This window comes from Podarcis gaigeae (genome assembly GCF_964106915.1).
Source record: "Podarcis gaigeae genome assembly, chromosome: 4".
Lineage (NCBI taxonomy): Eukaryota > Metazoa > Chordata > Lepidosauria > Squamata > Lacertidae > Podarcis > Podarcis gaigeae.
The window spans coordinates 106,347,682-106,368,551 of NC_139677.1; the positions used below are offsets into that span (position 1 = coordinate 106,347,682).

Below are 20,870 nucleotides of genomic sequence, written 5' to 3' on the forward strand. Positions count from 1 at the left end.
AATTTCTGGTCCCGCCGGTTTCGAATCCTTCCTGTTACGTTTATCTAGTTCTGCATAGTCCATTAACTTCATCCTCCATTCTTCAATCGTCGGTAATTCTTCTTGCTTCCATTTTTGGGCCAATGAACCAACTTGGATGGCTTTAAGGGAGGATTAGATAAAACCATGGAGGAGGAGAGGGCTATTGATGGGTACTAGCCAGGATGGCTCTGCTCTGCCTCAAAGTCGGAGGTAGCAATGCTTCCAAATAGCAGTTGCTGGAAACCTCAAGAGGGTGGAGAGCTCTTGTGTTCAAATTCTGCTTGGGAGTTTCCCACTAGGGCATCTGGTTGGCAGCTGAGAGAACAGGATGCTGGACTAGATGGACCACTGGCCTGATCCAGCAAGCTCTCCTTATGTTCTTTGGCTCACTGTTACATTAGATGTGAGTGACACAGGAGATCCATCTCTTGCAGGTTGTAAAAACTGTTATTAGCAGTTGTAAAAGAAGAGAAGAAGAAGAAGAGTTTGGATTTGATATCCTGCTTTATCACTCCCCTTCAGGAGTCTCAAAGCGGCTCACATTCTCCTTTCCCTTCCTCCCCCACCAGAAACACTCTGTGAGGTGAGTGGGGCTGAGAGACTTCAGAGAAGTGTGACTGGCCCAAGGTCACCCAGCAGCTGCATGTGGAGGAGCGGAGACGCAAACCCGGTTCCCCAGATAACGAGTCCACCGCTCTTAACCACTACACCACGCTGGCTCTCAGTGCCTGATTCAGATCAGGACTGCGATGCTGGGGGAAATCTAGAACCAGATGGGCCTTGAAGAGTCAAGATTATGACAATCAATGAATCTCAAGATGTTTTTTGCTCATGCATCCCTGCTCACTATGGGGGCAAGGATGCTGGGCTGGAACCTCCTTTGGTCTGATTCAGTAGGGCTCTTCTCTTTTTAGAATCAATGAATAATTGAAACAGAGAACTGTAGAGTTGGGAGTAACCCCAAGGTCATCTAGTTCAACTCCCTACAAGGCAGGGATGAGAGCTAAAGAATCCATGGCAAGTGGCCATCCAACCTCTGCTTAAAAGCCTCCAAGGGAGGAGCGTCCATAACCTTCTGGGGGAGTCCATTCCACTGTTGAACAGCTCGTACTATAAGAAATTTCTTCCTAATTTTTAGTTGTAATCTTCTTTCTTGTAATTTGGATCCATTGATTCAGATCCTACTTTCTGAAGCAGCAGAAAACAAGTTTGCTCCATTTTCCATATGACAGCCTTTAAGATATTTAAGATGGCTACACCACAGAATCATGTAATTGAAGAGTTGTAAGGGATGACTAGGGTTATCTAGTCCAACCCCCTGTAATACAGGAATATGCAGGTGGCCCATAAGGGGATTAAACCCACAGCTTTGGCATTATCAGCACCACACTCTAAACAACTGACCTAACTCAGTTCTCAGTGTCTTTAATGCCATTATGTTCTTCATGGATCGATGGTCTGCTGCTAGATTATGTACTGCAATGGATTTATGATTGCTGCTTTTTTCTAACATAAAATAAAATCTCCAGTCTGTAACTAGATCCCTTCCTGATCCCAGATAATGCCCACTCTGAGCAACAGCAGTGACTTCAGTCCGCCAACCTTCATGCTGATGGGATTCCCTGGGCTGGAGATGTATCACCACTGGATCTCCGTCCCATTCTGCACTATCTACCTCATGGCCCTTTTCGGCAACAGCACCATCCTCTTTGTCATCAAGACCAACCCAAGCCTTCACCAGCCCATGTACGTTCTCCTTTCCATGTTGGCCATCACCGACTTGGGCTTGTCCATCTCCACCTTACCGACGGTGCTGGGGCTCTTCTGGTTCAATGTGAGGGAGATTGACTTTAACGCCTGTGCCACACAACTCTTCTTTATTCACACCTTCTCTTTCATGGAGTCCTCAGTGCTGTTGGCCATGGCCTTTGACCGCTACATTGCTATCTGCAACCCACTGAGATACAGCAGCATCTTGACAAATTCAGCGTTGGTCAAGATTGGCCTGGCCATTGCCGCAAGGAGTTCAGGCATTGTGCTGCCAACACCATGGCTACTCAGGACGTACAAGTACCCCAGGGGCACCCTGCTGCTCTCCCACTCCTTTTGCTTACACCAGGATGTGCTGAAGCTCTCTTGCTCTGACTCAAGAGTAAGCAGTGTCTATGGTTTGTGTGTTGTCCTTTGCACTTTGGTGATAGACTCTCTGCTCATCCTGTTGTCGTATATGAAGATCATTAAGACCATCACAGTCATTGCCTCCAGGGAGGAGCGGCTCAAGGCTTTCGACACATGTGTCTCCCACATCTGTGTCGTCTTGATCTTCTTTATTCCCGTGATTGGGGTGTCAATGATACACCGATTTGGGAGGCACATTTCCCCCGTTGCTCATATCCTCATGGCCAATGTCTACCTCCTCATCCCACCAGTCCTCAATCCCATTGTGTACAGCGTGAAAACTCAACCCATTCAGAAGGGCATCCTGATGGCATTTGGTAAGAAAAGGACCATCCACTAGGAATGGCTTTGGATACTCCAGGTTTCCACTGAGAATTCTTCAACTATGTTGCTTTATGGTTCATTTACTTGTTCATTGTTTTGGTTCTGAATTTCTACCCCACTTTCTGGCTCCTGTCCCTACAGTGCTATACAGCCCAAAATACAAACAACAGTTTAAAAATACATGCACTGGATGTTCTGGGAAGGAAATAGAAATGTTTTACTTTGCTGCTGGATTAGATATTAAAAGCTTTGTAAATTTTGAAGCATGGAAAAATCCTGCTTTGGGAGGTGCTCGTGTGGGAGGGGAATGAATTTTGGGGGGAAATTAAAGGTTACACTACGTGCCTTCTCATCAAGTTTTATTTTATTGCTTTAACAACATAAAATACATAGTTCATAATTTAGTATATAAAATTGTACTTATTTATGAAATTGACAGAGCAATCCTGCCCAACTTACTCTGTAAGTTGTAAGTGCCTTTGAGGATTTTTCTACAATCAGGCAGTGTATAAATTTTATGAAAGAAATACATTTCCATATGAAAATAATGAGGCATTCCATTGGTTTTCAAAAGTCACAATAGTAGATTAAAAGTGAAATTTGAGGGAAAGCCTCACTGATTTGCTGTTGTAAAGAATTTAATGGGATTTACTTCTGAGTAGACATGGCTAGGATTGCAGTTATAGTGCACATCAACTGCCTTTGGCAATAAATTGAAACAAGAAAAGGTACCTGTATACATCAATGAATATGTAAATATCTATTGCAAAACATTTTTGAATGCATTTATAAAAAATATTTACATACTGCTATTCATAAACAATATCAGATCAGTTTACAATAATTCTACATAAAACCATACAATAATAACCATATAAAAATATTAAAATCAGAAATCAGTATTCTTAATTGCCTTCACAAGTCTGATAGAACAGAAATGTTTTCAGCAGACTTTGGAAGTTAAAATATAATCACTATTAGCAGAGTATTGCACAATACTGGTTGATGATACCAAAAGCTCAGATTCTCATGGTCAACTGAGCCTTGCCAACTCAGGGATCAACGAACAGCTCTCCTGCAGATGATGGCGGAAGGACAGTGGAACAGCATCTGTGTTGCCTGAGGAAGGTCCCAGGTTTAAGTCCCAGATACGACTGAGAGAGGCTCCTGCCTCAAACTCTGGACAATCCAGTCAATGTAGACAAGACAATGGTAGGTGGATCAATGGTCTGAGTCAGCATAAGACAGTTTCCTATGCTTTGCTATGCCTATGAACTCAGTGACTTAGCTGGGATACAAGTGTTCAGGTGATCTCTAAGGTGCACTGGACTTAAGTGGTTCAGTGCTTTGACGGGGACCTTGAACCTGGCTCAGTAGCAGACATGGGCAGCCAATGCAGTTGTTTTAACAATGGTGTCAGATATTCACAACCTCGTCCCCATTCGCAGTCTGGTTGCTGCATTCCGCACCAGCTGGAGTTCCAAATCAGCATACTCATCAACTGGAAAAACCTGGACATTTTGGGCGCCTTGTTCTCAGACAATTTCAGGCTGAGATCTTGCCCTCCCCAAAAAAGCATTTTTGGGGGCCCGCAAAATGCATGTTTTTGGACACTGTGCCCCCCCAAGCACTTTTTCCAGGTCCATGATCTCACATGGGTCACATGACTCACACGGGAAGTCAGGCCCATAAGATGATGGATTTGGGCCACGTTGTGTTGGAGGATATGAAACAAACCCAATAGCAGCTTCATACACAGCATGTTGCCTTGAGTTTGCCAACTCATAGACTGTCTAGGTACAGCCTTAGTTGGCACATTAGACAAAGCTGGTAAAAGATACTCTTGGTCACAGAGGACACTTGGGCCTCTAGTGACAAAGTTGTGCCCAGGAGTACACACTTGCTCCTTCAGAGGGCATGTACCCCCACCCAAAACAGATGGGTTAAATTGCCTATCACACAAACATGGCAACTACCCACACAAAGAGCTGCCATCTTCCCAGGATTCAAGCACAGTTTATTGGCCCTCATCCAGTCTACCACTGCATTCAGACACCAGTTCAGAGCTTTCACAGTAGCTCCTGGTTCAGATGTAGTGGAGAAGTAGGGCTGTGTGTCATCAATGTTCTGGTGGCACTTTGCTCCAAAACTCCTAATGACGGCTTCCAACAGTTTCATATAGGTACTAAATAGCACCGAGGAGAGAACAATACCCTGTGGAACCCCATAGCACAAATGCCAGGGGGCTGAGGAATACTCACCCAGTCCTACACTCTGGACATAACCTTAGGGGCAGATAATCCTATCTGATCCTCTGGCCTTGCAGGAGAGAATTGTTGCTGCAAGTCCAAACCACACCATGAAGAGGTCTGACCATGACATTCCACTCCTCTTATTTTCAGACCACCACTACCCCAGGAAGACATAGGTATGCCCTGCTCTGTGCATTGGACTGATGACCACTGGAGACAGGCCCATGGTCACCATGCATGCTATGAACTCCCAAAACAGACCCGAGGCATCCTCAGCATGGATTTTAAAGCCACGCAAAACCACAGTTCTGGGTTTCTCCAATACCACCCCCAAGGTAACCTTGACCTGCTTGAGGCTTTACTTCTCTTTTTACAAGTAACTTGTACATGTTTTTAAGGAAAAATGTTCATCCTAGAGAACTAAGGTGAAGAGCTTTCACGGAGGAGGAGGAGAAGGAGAAGAAGAGGAGGAGGAGGAGGAGTTTGGATTTGATATCCCGCCTTTCACTCCCCTTCAGGAGTCTCAAAGCGGCTAACATTCTCCTTTCCCTTCCTCTGTGAGGTGAGTGGGGCTGAGAGACTTCAAAGAAGTGTGACTAGCCCAAGGTCACCCAGCAGCTGCATGTGGAGGAGCGGAGACGCGAACCCGGTTCCCCAGATTACGAGTCTATCGCTCTTAACCACTGGCTCTCCATTCATTCAATGAAGAGAGAGTCTGTGCCACAATGGAGGTCAAATGGACAGATGGAAGCACATCAACTTGATTGTCATTTTCAAGAGATTCCTCTGACATGCCCAACTGGGAGTCGGTCACCTTAAATCCAGTGGGACTTACTGCCGAGTGGCTAGCTATAGGATTGCACTGCAAAATAAATAAAACATGTTCAGACTACGTGGCACAAATATTTTAAATGTACTGGTAGCTACAATGGCAACAATTCAGCTGATCCCCAGCCACTTGTCCACAGATGGAGGTCTTGCAAAATTTACCTGGCTCCTAGGAATTTGTCCCAGGCTTCACAGTGAATGAGCTTTGCTATTTAGCAGCTCCCAGGGGCAGCTTCTGCTGAATGCAAGCACTTCCCAGGAGAGGTGCAAAGGGACATATAAAGAAGGCTCTTCTGTTGTGATAGTGTTGCAGGCATGAGCCCATGTCCCTAGGCTAGGGGATGGTTGTCTTCTTATGACAGAGCTTCAGAAAGCTGGAAGAAGGCACCCAAAGCCCACCTGAACCAACCTGCTTTGAATCCTCTAACTGAAGGTCATTTTGGTGAGTTGTGTTTCGTTTATACTGTGCCATTATAGATAAGTAAATGGAAGGCAGTTAGGCAGGGAGAGAGGGAGAGAGAGAGAAAAAAGACCTGCTCAAACTCCTAATAAGTTCAAAGAATCATACAATTGTAGTTAAAAGGGGCCCAAAGGGCCTCTGCAATGAGGCTGTAGCAGCCTTTGCCAACCCGATGCCCTCCAGATGTTTCAGACTACAACTTTAAAAAGCTGTCTGATTGAGGTTGATAGAAGTTGTGGTCCAAAATTTTGGCAGCACAGAAATTGTCAAAAGCTGGTTTGTTAATTTTTTTTAGAAGGGAAGGCTTAGATGTTATGCAGAGATGCTTCATCCTATATGAAGGAATAAGATGCTGAGGTTTGCAGTTGGCAGCCTTCTTGATAAAGCGCAGTGAAACACAAATAGGGAGAGGCCTTGGGTGGAGAATGAAGGTGCCATTACCTCAACCTTAGGAAAAGGTAAAGGTACCCCTGCCCGTACGGGCCAGTCTTTCCAGACTCTAGGGTTGTGCGCTCATCTCACTCTATAGGCCGGGAGCCAGCGCTGTCCGCAGACACATCCGGGTCACGTGGCCAGCGAGACAAGCTGCATCTGGCTAGCCAGCGCAGCACACAGAACGCCGTTTACCTTCCCGCTGGTAAGCGGTCCCTATTTATCTACTTGCACCCGGGGGTGCTTTCGAACTGCTAGGTTGGCAGGCGCTGGGACCGAACGACGGGAGCGCACCCCGCTGCGGGGATTCAAACCGCCGACCATGCGATCGGCAAGTCCTAGGCGCTGAGGTTTTACCCACAGTGCCACCTGCGTCCCTCAACCTTATCCATCCTTAAATGCTACTCACAAAGAGGCAGCATGACAGAAACAGAGCTATCCTCTGAAATTCACATTTCTCTGAATTTTGTGATGCAGTTCTCTAACAAAGAAATATGTACATAAAATGTATATATTGGGAGTAATGTGCAAGAAAATGCATGTATTAGTGAAAATGACATGCACATATGCACGAAATTAGGGGAACTTGCATGCAAAAATGTGTGTGCTAGAACTGCATACAAAAATGGGTGTACTGTATTAGGAAGAGTTTGCACTACAATGCTGATTGATTTACACAATGATATTTTTTCCCTGGGTCTGGTCTGCTGGGCAGTGGCCCTGCAATACCCTAAAAGGCTTGGGTACAGTCTACCATGGCAGCTATGGCACATGTAGACAATGCCTTGTGGCTCCTTGCCACCATCATTGAGGTGCCCAAGTGGCCAAATTCCTTAAAAAAAAAATTATTCAAAGTTATAACAAAAGATATTTTCCAAAAACATATCCTTATCCCCCCCCCCATTTTTCCTCCCCCACCCCCACAAAACCCATCCCCCCACCCCACCCCCCGACTTCCCTCAGTTCCAGTCTTTGGTTTCTCCAATAATGCTATTTTCTGCATGTTACAGAGTTGTATAGATCCTCCAACAGCTTAGCTAATTATTATCAGTAAGAAAATTGTGAATGTTTATTCAAAACCTGCCAAGGAGTCCAGTTCACTTGGTTGCGCCTTCAAATACTTTGTGAAAGGTTCCCATTCATCCTTAAAGTCACAGTTATCCTTATTTCGTAGTTTATATGTCAATTTTGCCAGTTCTGCATAGTCCATCAATTTTTCTTGCCATGATTCTTTACTTGGGATTTCTTCAGTCTTCCATCCTTGGGCTACCAGAACTCTCGCGGCCGTTGTCACATACATGAAGATGTTTTTCAACTTTTTTGGCAGGTCTTTCCCTACAATCCCCAACAAAAATGCCTTGGGGTTTTTTAACAAATGTTAAATGGAACATTTTCTTCAGTTCATTGTATATCATTTCCCAAATTTTTTAAATTACTTTACAATCCCACCACATGTGATAAAATGTTCCCTCCTTTTCCTTACACTTCCAACATATGTTTGAACTAGTTTTGTTCATTTTCCCTAGCTGCACTGGTGTTGTGTACCATCTGTACATCATCCTCATGTAGTTCTCCTTCAATAATGAACAATCTGTAAATTTTAAGTCAGTTTTCCATAATTTAACCCAATCCTCCATCATAATGTTGTGACCTACATCTTGTGCCCATTTAATCATAACTGATTTTACCTCTTCATCTTTCGTCTCCCATTCTAATAGTATGCTATATGCGGCCTTCAGTAATTTCACTATCCCTTCAATCACTTCCGTTTGAAACCTAAATCTAGTATAACTAAATCCTTTCTTACAGTCTTCTTTATGTGTTTCATATAGTTGTCAAGAATGCAACCAACTCTGAAAGTGGTCTTTGATCTCATCATAATCTCTTAATTTCCATTTCCCATCATGTTCCTTTAATAAATGAGCATATGTGAGCCATTTTCCTTTCTTTCCAAGTGGTTTGAGCAGTGATGCTTCATGTGGTGAAAGCCACCATGGAGTCTTTTGTCCCAATAAGTCTTTATATTTCTCCCATACTCTCATTAATGATTTCCTGTTTATATGGTTGTAAAAGCTTCTATGAATCTTCCCTTTCCCGTACCATAAATATGCATGCCAACCAAATCTGTTGTCATGTCCTTCTAAGTTCTAGTGCCTCTTGCTTGTCCAATCTCATCCAGTCCCTGCTCCATACCAAACAAGCAGATTTGTAATACAATTTAAGGTCTGGGAGGGCAAACCCGCCTCTATCTTTTACATCTGTAAGTATTTTATGTTTTATCCTTGGCTTTTTGCCCCCCCCAGATAAATCTTAAAATCTCTTTCTGCCATTGTTGAAAGCAATCATCTTTCAGGATGACTGGTATTGATTGAAAAAGAAATAGCATTTTAGGCAACACATTCATTTTAATCGCTGATATTTTTCCTAACATTGAGAGATTCATTCTGCTCCATATTTCTAAATTTCTTTTTACCTCAAGCCAATTTTTTTTCATAGTTATTTTTAAATAGGTTTATATTTCTTGATGTTAACCAAATCCCTAAATATTTAACCTTTTTATGGACTTCAATCTCAATATTTTGAAACTAAATCCTTCGAAGACAAAGGTCCTATGGCTGGGTCAGGATGGCATGGGGATGAGGGACCAACTCCCTTCTCTTGCGGGGGCCCAATTAGTGCCATTGCCTTCCGTTAAGAGTTTGGGTGTAATCCTTGACGCCTCCCTTTCCATGGAGGCGCAAGTTACAGCAGCAGCCAAGGCGACATTTTTCCACCTTTGCCGCATCAAGCAGTTGGTCCCTTACCTTTCCCGCCCCGACCTGGCCACAGTGATCCATGCGACGGTCATCTCCAGGCTTGACTACTGTAATTTGCTCTACGCGGGGCTGCCCTTGAAGCTGTCCCAGAAACTCCAGCGGGTGCAGAATGCTGCAGCGAGGCTCCTCACGGGGTCTCTGCCATGGGAGCATATTCACCCAGTGCTTTTCCAGCTGCATTGGCTCCCGGTGGAGTACAGGGTCAGATTTAAGGTGCTGGTTTTGACCTTTAAAGCCCTTCACAGCCTAGGACCCTCGTACCTACGGGACCGCCTCTCCCGGTATGCCCCACGGAGAGCCTCAAGGTCCATAAATAGCAACACCCTAGTGGTCCCGGGCCCTAAGGAAGTTAGATTGGCTTCATCCAGAGCCAGGGCCTTTTCAACTCTGGCTCCGGTCTGGTGGAACGCTCTGCCTCATGAGACCAGGGCCCTGCAGGATCTGATTTCTTTCCGCAGGGCCTGTAAGACAGAGTTGTTCCGCCTGGCCTTTGGCTTGGAGCCAATTTGATTCCCTCCCTCTCTTTTTTCTTTTCCTTCTCCCTCTGCGATGAGGCTACATTTTAATATTTTAAAGTTTCAATATTTTAATGTTGTATTTTTAAATTTTGTTTGTAAGTTGTAATCATTTAACTTGTTTTTATTATTGCTTGTAAGCCGCTCTGAGCCCGGCCTTGGCTGGGGAGGGCGGGGTATAAATAAAAATTATTATTATTATTATTATTATTATTATTATTATTATTATTATTATTTCTTCCTTCATGTTTTTAACTAATAATTTAGTTTTATTCCTATTTAGCTTAAATCCTGCCATTTCCCCAAAATTCTGAATTTTTTCTATTACTTTAGGGAGTGAAGTTTTAGGTTCTTCCACTGTTTATCACTAAGTCATCCCCATACGCTTTTAACTTGAATTCACTTTTCCCAGCTTTTACACCTGTAATCTATTTGCACTTATTTTTTTTTGCAAGTACTTCCAAGACCAGAATAAACAATATTGGTGATAATGGGCATCCTTGTCTTGTTCCTTTTTGGATCTTACAATCATCCGTTATCACCTGATTTATAATTAGTTTAGCTTTTTGTTCTGAATAGATTGCTGCTATTGCTTTTAAAAATTTGGGGCCACTTCTGATTTGTTCTAACAGCTTTATCATGAACTTCCAAGAAACATTATCAAAGGCTTTTTCAGCGTCTATAAACATCATTGCCACTTTCTTTTTAGCCTCCAAATATTCTATTATATTCAAAATATTCCTTATATTCTCCTTCATTTGTCTTCCTGGTAGGAACCCAGCTTGGTCTTGATGTATATATTCATTTAGTATTTTTTTTTATCTGTTAGCTAGGATATTTGCAAACAATTTGCCAAGTGGCCAAATTCCTGATGATCAGTAACACTGATGCAACTGCTGTACAGCTTTTGTAGGACGATGTAGACCCTGCCCACCTTCTGCACATGAACACTGCCTGTTTTTTTCCAAAAGGGACCCATCAGTATATCATTGGGGTTTTAGCTGTTGATATTAGTGGCAGTCACAGCATACCCAAAACAGGCAGCCATCTGCTCTCCAGCAAAGTTGTATTGGGGGCCATATGTCACTTCTATTTAAAATGGTGACATATTCATTTGTCAGGCTTCCTTTATAAATGCCAGCAACAAAGTCTTCGCTAAAGTTCCCATTGAATTGACTGACCACCACAGATTAATCAATGTAACTGTCTTCAGCCTTGAATCATAGAAAGTAGAGTTGGAAGGGACCTCAAGGTCATATACTCCAGCCCCCTCCAATGCAAGAATCTCAACTAAAGCATCCATGGCTATCCAACCTCTGCTTAAAAACCTCCAGGGAAGGAGAGTCCACCACCTTGTGAGAGAGTGTGAGGGAGTCTGTCCCACTATCCAACAGCTCTTACTGTCAGAAGGTTCTTCCTGATGTTTAGTCGGAACGTCCTTTCTTGTAACTTGAATCCAGAGGTTCAGGTCCCTTGATCATCTTGGTTGCCATCATGTGCATGTGATGGTCAATGTCCACGTGACAGTGGAAAAGCAATTTTTGATTCACACTTAGCCTGGAAGGGGAAAGAAATGCACACCACTCAAGAAAATAACTTTTTGAAAACCACTTTGAGGGGTTTTCTTCTTCCTACAATCAAGTGGTGTATAAACTTTATGAAAGAAATAACTGTGTTTCTTTTAATAGAGAACAGCAAAGAATACGGGAGAAAGTTCTTGGAAGGCTGTCATGTCCTCCAACCACTCAGCCTTCAGTCCTCCTGTGTTCCTCCTGACAGGCTTCCCAGGGCTAGAAAAACACCATGCCTGGATCTCCATCCCCATCTTCTCCATGTACCTAGTGGCCATTGCAGGCAACAGTACCATCCTCCTCCTCATCAAGACGGACCAAGCCCTCCATGAGCCCATGTACTATTTCCTCTCCATGCTGGCCATGACAGACCTGGGCTTGTCCATTACTACTCTGCCCACCATGTTGAGCATTCTGTGGTTCAGCCACCGTGTGATCAGCTTCAACGCCTGCCTGGCCCAGATGTACTTCATCCACACCTTGTCTATTGCTGAGTCAGGAATTCTGTTGGCCATGGCCTTTGATCGCTTGGTGGCCATTCGGAACCCCTTGAGGTACACAACTATCTTGACCAACAAAACTATAATCAAGATTGGGGTGGGGGTTGCCTTTCGGGCTGCCTTCCTCGTCCTCCCTGGATCCCTCCTGCTGAGAAGGCTGCAGTATGGAAAAGTAAGTGTGCTTTCCTATTCATTTTGCTTGCACCAGGATGTTCTGAAAGAGGTGCATTCAGACAAGAGAACCAACAGCATCTTTGGTTTGCTGGTGATGCTCTTTTCCACTGGTGTGGATTCCCTGTTGCTCGTCCTGTCCTACTTCATGATTCTCAGAACTGTGTTGGGAGTTGCCTCCAAGGAGGAGCGTTTCAAGGCGCTGAGTACTTGTGTCTCCCACATCTGTGCTGTCCTAAGTTTCTACATCCCCATGCTTGGCCTGACTATGATCCACCGCTATGGGAAGCATGCTCCGCCCATCATTTTCATCCTCATTGCTAATGTCTATCTCTTGGTACCACCTCTGATGAACCCTATTGTGTACAGTGTGAAAACCAAGCAGATCCGCACACGGATAATCTTGAAACTCCGGAAGAAGGAAAACAAGGCATTAAAAGCCTCAAAGTGACAGGTTTCCCAATGCTACATATTTATTTGTTTATTTTATTTATTCATTCTGATTGTTTTATGGCCAAAGACCTAGGTAAAAAGAAAAGTTTTCACCTGGCACCTAAAGACATGTAATGATGGTGAGCCTCTCTGGCAAGGGAATTCCACAAACAAGGAGCCCTCAGGTTGTCAACCTCTGAACCTCTCAGGGATTGGAGACACAGAGAAGGGCCTTGGAAGACAAGCACAGCATCTGAGTCAGCTTGTATGGGGAGAGATGGTCCTTAAGGTATTGAGGTCCTGAGCCATGTAGGACATTTTAGCTGAGCTTTAGCATTCAGAATTGGGCCCAGAACTACTTAGTAGCCAGTGCAGCTGAGCTACAGAATTGTCTTGCCCTGGTGAACAACCTGACCATCAAAATTTGCATTAGCTGAAGGTTCTGGACCATCGAGGCAGCCTCATGTATAACAATTTACAGTAATCTAACCTAGAGATTACCAGGGAATAGGCCACAGAAGTTAGGCTATTCCTGTTCATATAGGGGTGTATTTGGGCCACCAGTCAAAGCTGACAGAAGGCATTCCATGCCACCAAGGTCACCTGGGTCTCAAGTGACAGCAATGGGTTCAGAAGAAACCCCAAGCTATGTATCTGCTCCTTTACAGGGAGTGTAACCTCATGAAGAGCAGGCAGTATCCCACCTTCCCATCTACAAAACCACCCACTAACAGTGCCTCTGTCTTATCTCATACCCTCCAACACTCCTCAGATGAAAATAACGACATTCTGTTATTTGAGGAATGTTGGAGGGGGATGTAGACTTGTTAAATTTGCACAGCAGAGAGATTTAAGCATAAGTTTCTCCCCTTTCCCACCCCTGCCTTCTGAGCTCTCCTCCCTCACTTGCCAGGCGATAGATGGAATTCAACATTGCCCCTTTCCAACTGTTCTGTCTGTGCAGCATTGCTGTTTGCCAGATGGAAAGATGCCCTTCTCCTCCTTCTATGTGCTGCTCAGGGGCTTCTACTGAGCCCCCTCCCAGGCCTTTTTCAGAGGGTGTGGGGGTGCAGGGGGAAGAGACATGGGAAAAGCCACACTTCATAAGCAGAAGTATTTGCACAAGGCTTCTGCTGACGGGGTTGGTTAGGTGAATCTTCCCCACTAACTCTTTCAAATCTGCTCATTCATGAGTCCATCCCTACCTGTTTCTGCATTTGTTGTCATCTATCTATCTCAAGAGACAATGGAGTGTGCCTCTGGGTGTGTGTGTGAAGTCAAACCACTGTATTAGCAACACCAAAGTGACCTCCTCAGGGTGCAAGCCTGGGCAGTATTTCTGGAGGTCATGGGCTACCCAGACAGCATCACCTTTTTGGACCTGCTGATGTGGTCCAAAGGAAAGCAGAGCAAGACAATTGACACCAGCCTGGGGGCAGGAGTTGCTGGAAGGAGATGTACAAGGAGCCATCCAACCATCATAGGAACTCCACTCCGGATCTGTGTAGGGTTTACCCTTGAGCCTTTTTTTCTGAATGCCAAAAATATCCTGCAGGGAAGCAGAGACTTAAGTTCAGAGTTTTCCTTCTCCTAGATGGGTTACCTTCCCAGGTGAATGAGCACCACTTGTCCATCACTTTTTATGCATTAAACTACTTAAAAAATACCAAACACAAAACACCCCTGCATAAAAAAATGTGTTTCAATATATTTTTGTAAATCTTTTCACAAAATACACTTCTCCAATCCTTATACTAAAACATGCATTCTAAAATACACCTTGGTACATCTTTAAACCAAACATGGCCACAGAAAATTTGGTGGATTGTGAAATCTGAAGGAAGCTACGTTCCTGTCCTTATAGTGCAAGTGTGGATTCAGTCCTTCTCCTTCAGAGTCTTGGCTCTGGGCTCTTGGGTCATCCCTTTTAAGGGAGTGAGAAGGAAGGGGAAGAGTTCGTCTCTACTCTCATTTGCTCTTCTGTTTAAGATTGCAGCCTCCAAGGCTACTTTCCCAAATAAATAAATAAATAAATAAAGGAGAGTCCTCAGGTATGTGGCATCCAATTCAGTTCCAATATTACCTTTTCTTACTTCCATTACAATCCATGAGGCTGAATAAATATAGGTTTGTTGACCGTAGGTCTCCTAAATCAGGAAAACAATTGCCTTTAAGAAGGGGCTCCTCTAAGCATGAACATGGGACTGCAGCATGGCTTGCACATTCATTTCGTCAGAATGGTGCAACCCAAGGGCAGCTGATGCAAGCACTTCCCACAGGGGAACATGGGAACACATAAAGGCTCCCTTGTACTGCTGGCATCACAGACATGTGTCCATGAGTAGAGGCAAGGCTGGGTGCCTTTTGCTGTAGCATCGGAGACGCAGGAAAAGTCCACTAGAATTAACTTACTTCAAGTCCTCTAACAAGAGGCGGTTTGGTGAGTTGCATTTCCTTGACATCATTATGTTGTTGTTGTTTAGTCGTGTCCGACTCTTCGTGACCCCCTGGACCAGAGCACACCTGGCACTTCTGTCTTCCACTGCCTCCCGCAGTTTGGTCAAACTCATGCTGGTAGCTTTGAGAACACTATCCAACCATCTCGTCCTCTGCCGTCCCCTTCTCCTTGTGCCCTCCATCTTTCCCAACAGCTGGGGCTTTTCCAGGGAGTCTTCTCTTCTCACGAGGTGGCCAAAGTACTGGAGCCTCAGCTTCACGATCTGTCCTTCCAGTGAACACTCAGGGCTGATTTCCTTAAGAATGCATAGGTTTGATAGGCTTACCTTAACAAGGCTTAAGGTGTTGTTAGTGCAGTAGGTTCAACTTAGGTGAGAAGGGAGCAGGGAAACCCCATCATCAACGGTCTTGAAAGACCTACATTGGCTCCCAGTACGTTTCCGAGCACAATTCAAAGTGTTGGTGCTGACCTTTAAAGCCCTAAACAGCCTCGGCCCAGTGTACCTGAAGGAGTGTCTCCACCTCCATCATTCTGCCTGGACACTGAGATCCAGTGCCGAGGGCCTTCTGGCGGTTCCCTTGCTGCAAGAAGCCAAGTTACAGGGAACCAGTCAGAGGCCCTTCTCGGTAGTGGCACCCGCCCTGTGGAACGCCCTCCCACCAGATGTCAAAGAGAAAAATAACTACCAAACTTTTTGAAGACATCTAAAGGCAGCCCTGTTTAGGGAAGCTTTTAATGTGTGATGTGTTAGTATTTTAGTGTTTTGTTGGAAGCCACCCAGAGTGGCTGGGGGGACCCAGCCAGGTGGGTGGGGTATAAATAATAAATTATCATCATCATCATCATCATCATCATCATCATCACCATCATCACATGACTTCTACTGTGGCAGACTTGAAGAAGAAGAAGAAGAAGAAGAAGGAAGAGAATCCTGAGCTGGCATGCAACTTCAGATCTGTCCAGTGCTATTTTTCTAGAAAAAGAGGTGGCACAACTCACCACGAACACCTTCCTTGTTCTATTATAATGCCAATGGCACCCACCAGTGTGCTGCCAGAACTGAGGGCACTGTGGACTTGGGACATCTTCAGTATTTGCTTTACTACAAATATACGAACAGAACATACCACACAGAAACCAAAAGCTTACTGTAGCAGACAGTGCACATCACATTCCCAGAAATCAATGTGTGTAGCCTCCACAGCTCAGTGCCATACATATCCTAAGTTCAGTTCACTCCAGTTAGACACTCCAGTGTGTTAGACACTATCAGTGTAGTGTAGTGGTTAAGAGCAGTAGTCTTGTAATCTGGGGAACCGGGTTCGCGTCTCCGCTCCTCCACATGCAGCTGCTGGGTGACCTTGGGCCAGTCACACTTCTCTGAGGTCTCTCAGCCCCACTCACCTCACAGAGTGTTTGTTATGGGGGAGGAAGGGAAAGGAGAATGTTAGCCACTTTGAGACTCCTTCGGGTAGTGATAAAGCGGGATATCAAATCCAAACTCTTCTTCTTACAGATAGGTAGCCGTGTTGGTCTGCCATAGTCAAAACAAAAAAAAAATTCCTTCCAGTAGCACCTTAAAGACCAACTAAGTCAGTTCTTGGTATGAGCTTTCGTGTGCATGCACACTTCTTCTTCTGTGTATCTGAAGAAGTGTGCATGCACACGAAAGCTCATACCAAGAACTGACTTAGTTGGTCTTTAAGGTGCTACTGGAAGGAATTTTTTTTGTTTAAACTCTTCTTCTATTCTTCTTCCTAGCACACTCTCACTCTCTTCTCACTGGCAGTTCAAAACTCCCTCTCTCTCTAACACCCCGCCCTGCAGAGCACTCCCCTGACAGCCCTCCTCTCCAGGATAATTCTACTTGTCCCGCTGGAAAGCATCCTCAGGCATTAAGTATTTTAACATTGTTTCTCAGGCTCTGACCAGCCCTTCACTGAGATAAATCTGGGCAAACATGAATACAGCGTTTCCAACCTCTCTCTTAAAGGGAAGAAAAGAGAAAATATTTGTGGTGCTACCTCAAAGAACAAATGAACACAAGGGATTTTGAACAGCAAGTCTGCTAGAATTAGAGAAGTAGGGCTGGTATTTCCTCAGGAGCTGTTTCCTTGCCACTTAGCAGAATCACACGCAAAACAGCAGGGTGGAAAAGTGACAATGTAATGCTGGAATTCAGGATCTTTTGTTGTTGTTGTTGTTTAGTCGTGTCCGACTCTTCGTGACCCCATGGACCAGAGCACGCCAGGCACTTCTGTCTTCCACTGCCTCCCGCAGTTTGGTCAGACTCATGCTGGTAGCTTCGAAGACACTATCCAACCATCTCATCCTCTGTCGTCCCCTTCTACTTGTGCCCTCCATCTTTCAGGATCTTACATGAATCCAAAGGTGAGCCTAATCAAGTGTGAACCCTGAAGAAACCTGATGTTAATGAACTCGGAGAAGTACTAGGCAGGATTTCATGACTCCCTTTTGATAGAATGGGAACCTGAGCTGATTCAACAGAGACAAAGACAGAATTCTCCATTTGGGGAGTACCAATGCACACATATCAGAAGTGTGGGATGTGCTGAAAGCCATCAGCCAGGCTCCCAAGGAGCTGGTCCTTGACACAGACCAAGCTACTCAAAACTTCTACTGAGAAAACCAGAATATGTGAGGTCAGTTAATGCAGTTGAAGGCTGACATGACTGCCATGCAAGCAGCACCCCATGCTGCCCCTGTCATGCGCCGCTAGTGCAGACCCGAGTCTTGTTCCCTGCCAAGTTCTGAGGAAACCACCAAGAGTTTGAGCTAGGTGTGAGAGTACGGGTGTCCCGACTTTCCAAATGATTAGGCCAAAGTTGCATTTGCAATCAGTTTGTTTGAGGGGGAAGCCAGCCACTGGGTGGCCCCTTTCTAGTTGCCCAGCATGCTTGCCAGATGAATTGTGGTACTTTTACCACAGACGAGACCGAGATGTATCAAAGGTATACTGGGATAAATTAATTATTGACCATGATATTGCTCTTGGGTGCTTTGGAACAGATGGTTTTGAACTGAAGAATGTGGGGTAGATTTTGTAGTCAAAATCAAACTGTAAAATACTATTATCTTTATTTTGTGTTCAGGCTGCGATGGCTACTGTAGGAGGGAAAGGATCAGCTGCAGCTGGTGGAAAGGAATGGGATGTCTGAATAATCAGAAGGCTTTTTTTCTAATTCAGGGAGCAGCAAAGGGCACAGAAGATCAGTCTTTGACAAGATCATGTTCTCCATCAACGAGACAGTTGGTACTCCTGCTTTCCTCCTCACGGGCTTTCCTGGGCTAGAGAATCATTACACCTGGATCTCCATCCCCATCTTCTCCATGTACCTAGTGGCCATTGCAGGCAACAGTACCATCCTCTTCATCATCAAGACGGACCAAACCCTTCATGAGCCCATGTACTATTTCCTCTCCATGCTGGCCATGACAGACCTGGGACTATCCTGTGTCACTCTGCCCACCATGCTGAGAGTCCTGTGGTTCAACCACCGCACAATTGGTTTCAACACCTGCCTGGTCCAGATGTACTTCATCCATACTTTCTCTATTCTTGAGTCAGGCATTCTAATCTCCATGGCCTTTGATCGTCTGGTGGCCATCCGGAACCCTCTGAGATATACATCTATCTTGACCAACAGAAACATCATCAAGATAGGAGTGGGGATTGCCCTTCGGGCTGCCCTTCTTGTGTTCCCAGCCTCCTTCCTCCTGAAGAGGCTACAGTATGGAAAAGAGAATGTGCTCTCTTATTCATTCTGCTTGCACCAGGATATTCTGAAGGTGGTGCGTTCCGACAGGAAAATTAGCAGCATCTATGGCTTGATGGTGGTGATCTCCTCCATGGCTCTTGACTCTGTGTTGCTGGTTTTTTCCTATATCATGATCCTCAAAACCGTGTTGAGCATTGCCTCCAAGCAGGAGCGCCTTCGGGCCTTGAATACTTGCATCTCTCATATCTGTGCTGTCCTGACTTTCTATATCCCAATGATTGGCCTCTCTATGATCCACCGCTATGGGAAAAATGCCCCACCCATTGTCCACATCCTCATGGCCAATGTGTACCTTCTGGTGCCACCATTGATGAATCCCACTGTGTACAGTGTGAAAACCAAACAAATCCGAACAAGGATAGTTAAACTGTTTCAGAAGGGCAAAAGTTAACTAAAATATCTTAGAAAAAACATTCAACACATTTATGTGTAGGAGGCTGTGTTGTCAAGTCTGGATTTTGAAATTGATGCCCTTAATTTGCCCCGGTGAAGTGAGAGATTTGTAATCTGATTATGACCGGAGGGTGAAATCAGTTTGAAGAATGTATATAAAATTAATCAACAAAAGAACCCATTAAATTTATTGCAGTCTATGAAATATGTGGGGACGCGAGGGACGCTGTGATCTAAACCACAGAGCCTAGGGCTTGCCAATCAGTAGGTCAGCAGTTCAAATGCCCGCGACAGGGTGAGCTCCCATTGTTTGGTCCCAGCTCCTGCCCGTCTAGCAGTTTGAAAACACGTCAAAGTGCAAGTAGATAAATAGGTACCGCAATGGCGGGAAGGTAAACGGCGTTTCCTTGCGCTGCTCTGGTTTGCCAGAAGCGGCTTAGTCATGCTGGCCACATGACCCGGAAGCTGTCTGCGGACAAACGCCAGCTCCCTCAGCCATTAAAGCGAGATGAGCGGCGCAACTCCAGAGTCGTCCACGACTGGACCTAACGGTCAGGGGTACCTTTATGAAATATGTAAGCATAATCCACAAAGCGTGTCAAAGGGAAATGAAAGTCACATTACGCATAAATACATCTCAGGGAAAACAAAAGGTAAGGAACACAGACGTAGAAGTCAGTAATGGATGCTTTGAGATTTTTTTCTTTAAAATATATAGTGGTATAGAAATTAAATGAATAATAATAATAAATAATATTATTTATTCCTCCTTTTACTCACTTGTGTTAGTTTAACATCTAGTTAGCATCACTTTGCAGCATGAAATGCAGAAACCTCTGAGACAAGGTTGCTTAACCTTATTATTAATTATCTAGGATGCTTTTTCCTTCTAAACAAAATAATCACACAGAAGTCTGTAATGCATTAATAAAAATATTGTTTATTTACATAAAGCTTCAGTCTTGATTCTATTCATCAAAATACAACTGAAAATAAAAGAAATAAAATCTCAAGCATTCAAAAAACTGTTAAAAACATCAGAACACAATATCTAAAACAAATCTAAGAGCAGGTGTCACCAAATCATGTGAGGAATTCAACGTTGAGCTACGTTGAATGTACCACCAGTGCAAGCATTTCACCTTGACTAACAGAGCAACCTGCCTCTCCTTTCCACACATGCTATTCTGGGGCTTTTCCTGAGCCCCCAGAGCCAACTTCAGGGGTCACAGGAGGTGTGCAGGTGTGGAAGCCATGATGGCTATGCTCTGCCTCCACAGCTGGAGGCAGGAATGTTCCTGGAGATCACAAGAGGGGAGAGGGTTCTTGCAAAAAGACACTATGTGTGGGTTTCCCCTTGAGGCACCTGGCTGGCCACCATGATGCTGGACTAGATGGGCCCCATTGGCCTGACTCAGCAGGCTCTCCTTATGCTCAGAAGAAGAAGAAGAAGAAGAAGAAGAAGAAGAAGAAGAGGAGGAGGAGGAGGAGGAGTAGTTTGGATTTGATATCCCGCTTTATCACTACCCAAAGGTGTCTCAAAGTGGCTAACATTCTCCTTTCCCTTCCTCCCCTACAACAAGCACTCTGTGAGGTGAGTGAGGCTGAGAGACTTCAGAGAAGTGTGACTGGCCCAAGGTCACCCAGCAGCTGCATTTGGAGGAGCGGAGACGCGAACCCAGTTCCCCAGATTACGAGTCTACCGCTCTTCATCACACT

General features: G+C 44.7%; 3 protein-coding genes across 3 annotated transcripts in view; all 3 read left to right on the plus strand.

Moving 5' to 3' along the window:
• The window catches only part of LOC310843317 (uncharacterized protein), a 164,028-nt gene that overhangs the window by 99,337 nt on the left and 43,821 nt on the right, over positions 1–20,870 (plus strand). The window lies entirely within an intron of this gene.
• Positions 760–19,508, plus strand: LOC310842790 (uncharacterized protein). The gene is made up of 4 exons (XM_083734929.1): positions 760–2,536; positions 4,926–4,951; positions 17,330–17,349; positions 18,146–19,508. Exons 1-4 carry the CDS (start codon positions 1,583–1,585, stop codon positions 19,147–19,149), a joined length of 2,004 nt encoding a protein of 667 aa, XP_083591055.1. The 5' UTR covers positions 760–1,582; the 3' UTR covers positions 19,150–19,508.
• On the plus strand, positions 10,685–13,041 carry LOC310843635 (olfactory receptor 51A4-like). The gene has a single exon (XM_083737267.1). The coding sequence runs from the start codon at positions 11,557–11,559 to the stop codon at positions 12,517–12,519; it is 963 nt and encodes a 320-aa protein (XP_083593393.1). The 5' UTR covers positions 10,685–11,556; the 3' UTR covers positions 12,520–13,041.

Coding starts and splice junctions, on each gene's coding strand:
- LOC310842790 (XM_083734929.1), top strand. CDS start 1,583: ATGCCCACTCTGAGCAACAGCAGTGACTTCAGTCCGCCAACCTTCATG. Junction 4,952..17,329: donor ACTACCCCAGGAAGACATAG/GTATGCCCTGCT, acceptor TCCATCTTTCAG/GATCTTACATGAATCCAAAG. Junction 17,350..18,145: donor GATCTTACATGAATCCAAAG/GTGAGCCTAATC, acceptor CTGAATAATCAG/AAGGCTTTTTTTCTAATTCA.
- LOC310843635 (XM_083737267.1), top strand. CDS start 11,557: ATGTCCTCCAACCACTCAGCCTTCAGTCCTCCTGTGTTCCTCCTGACA.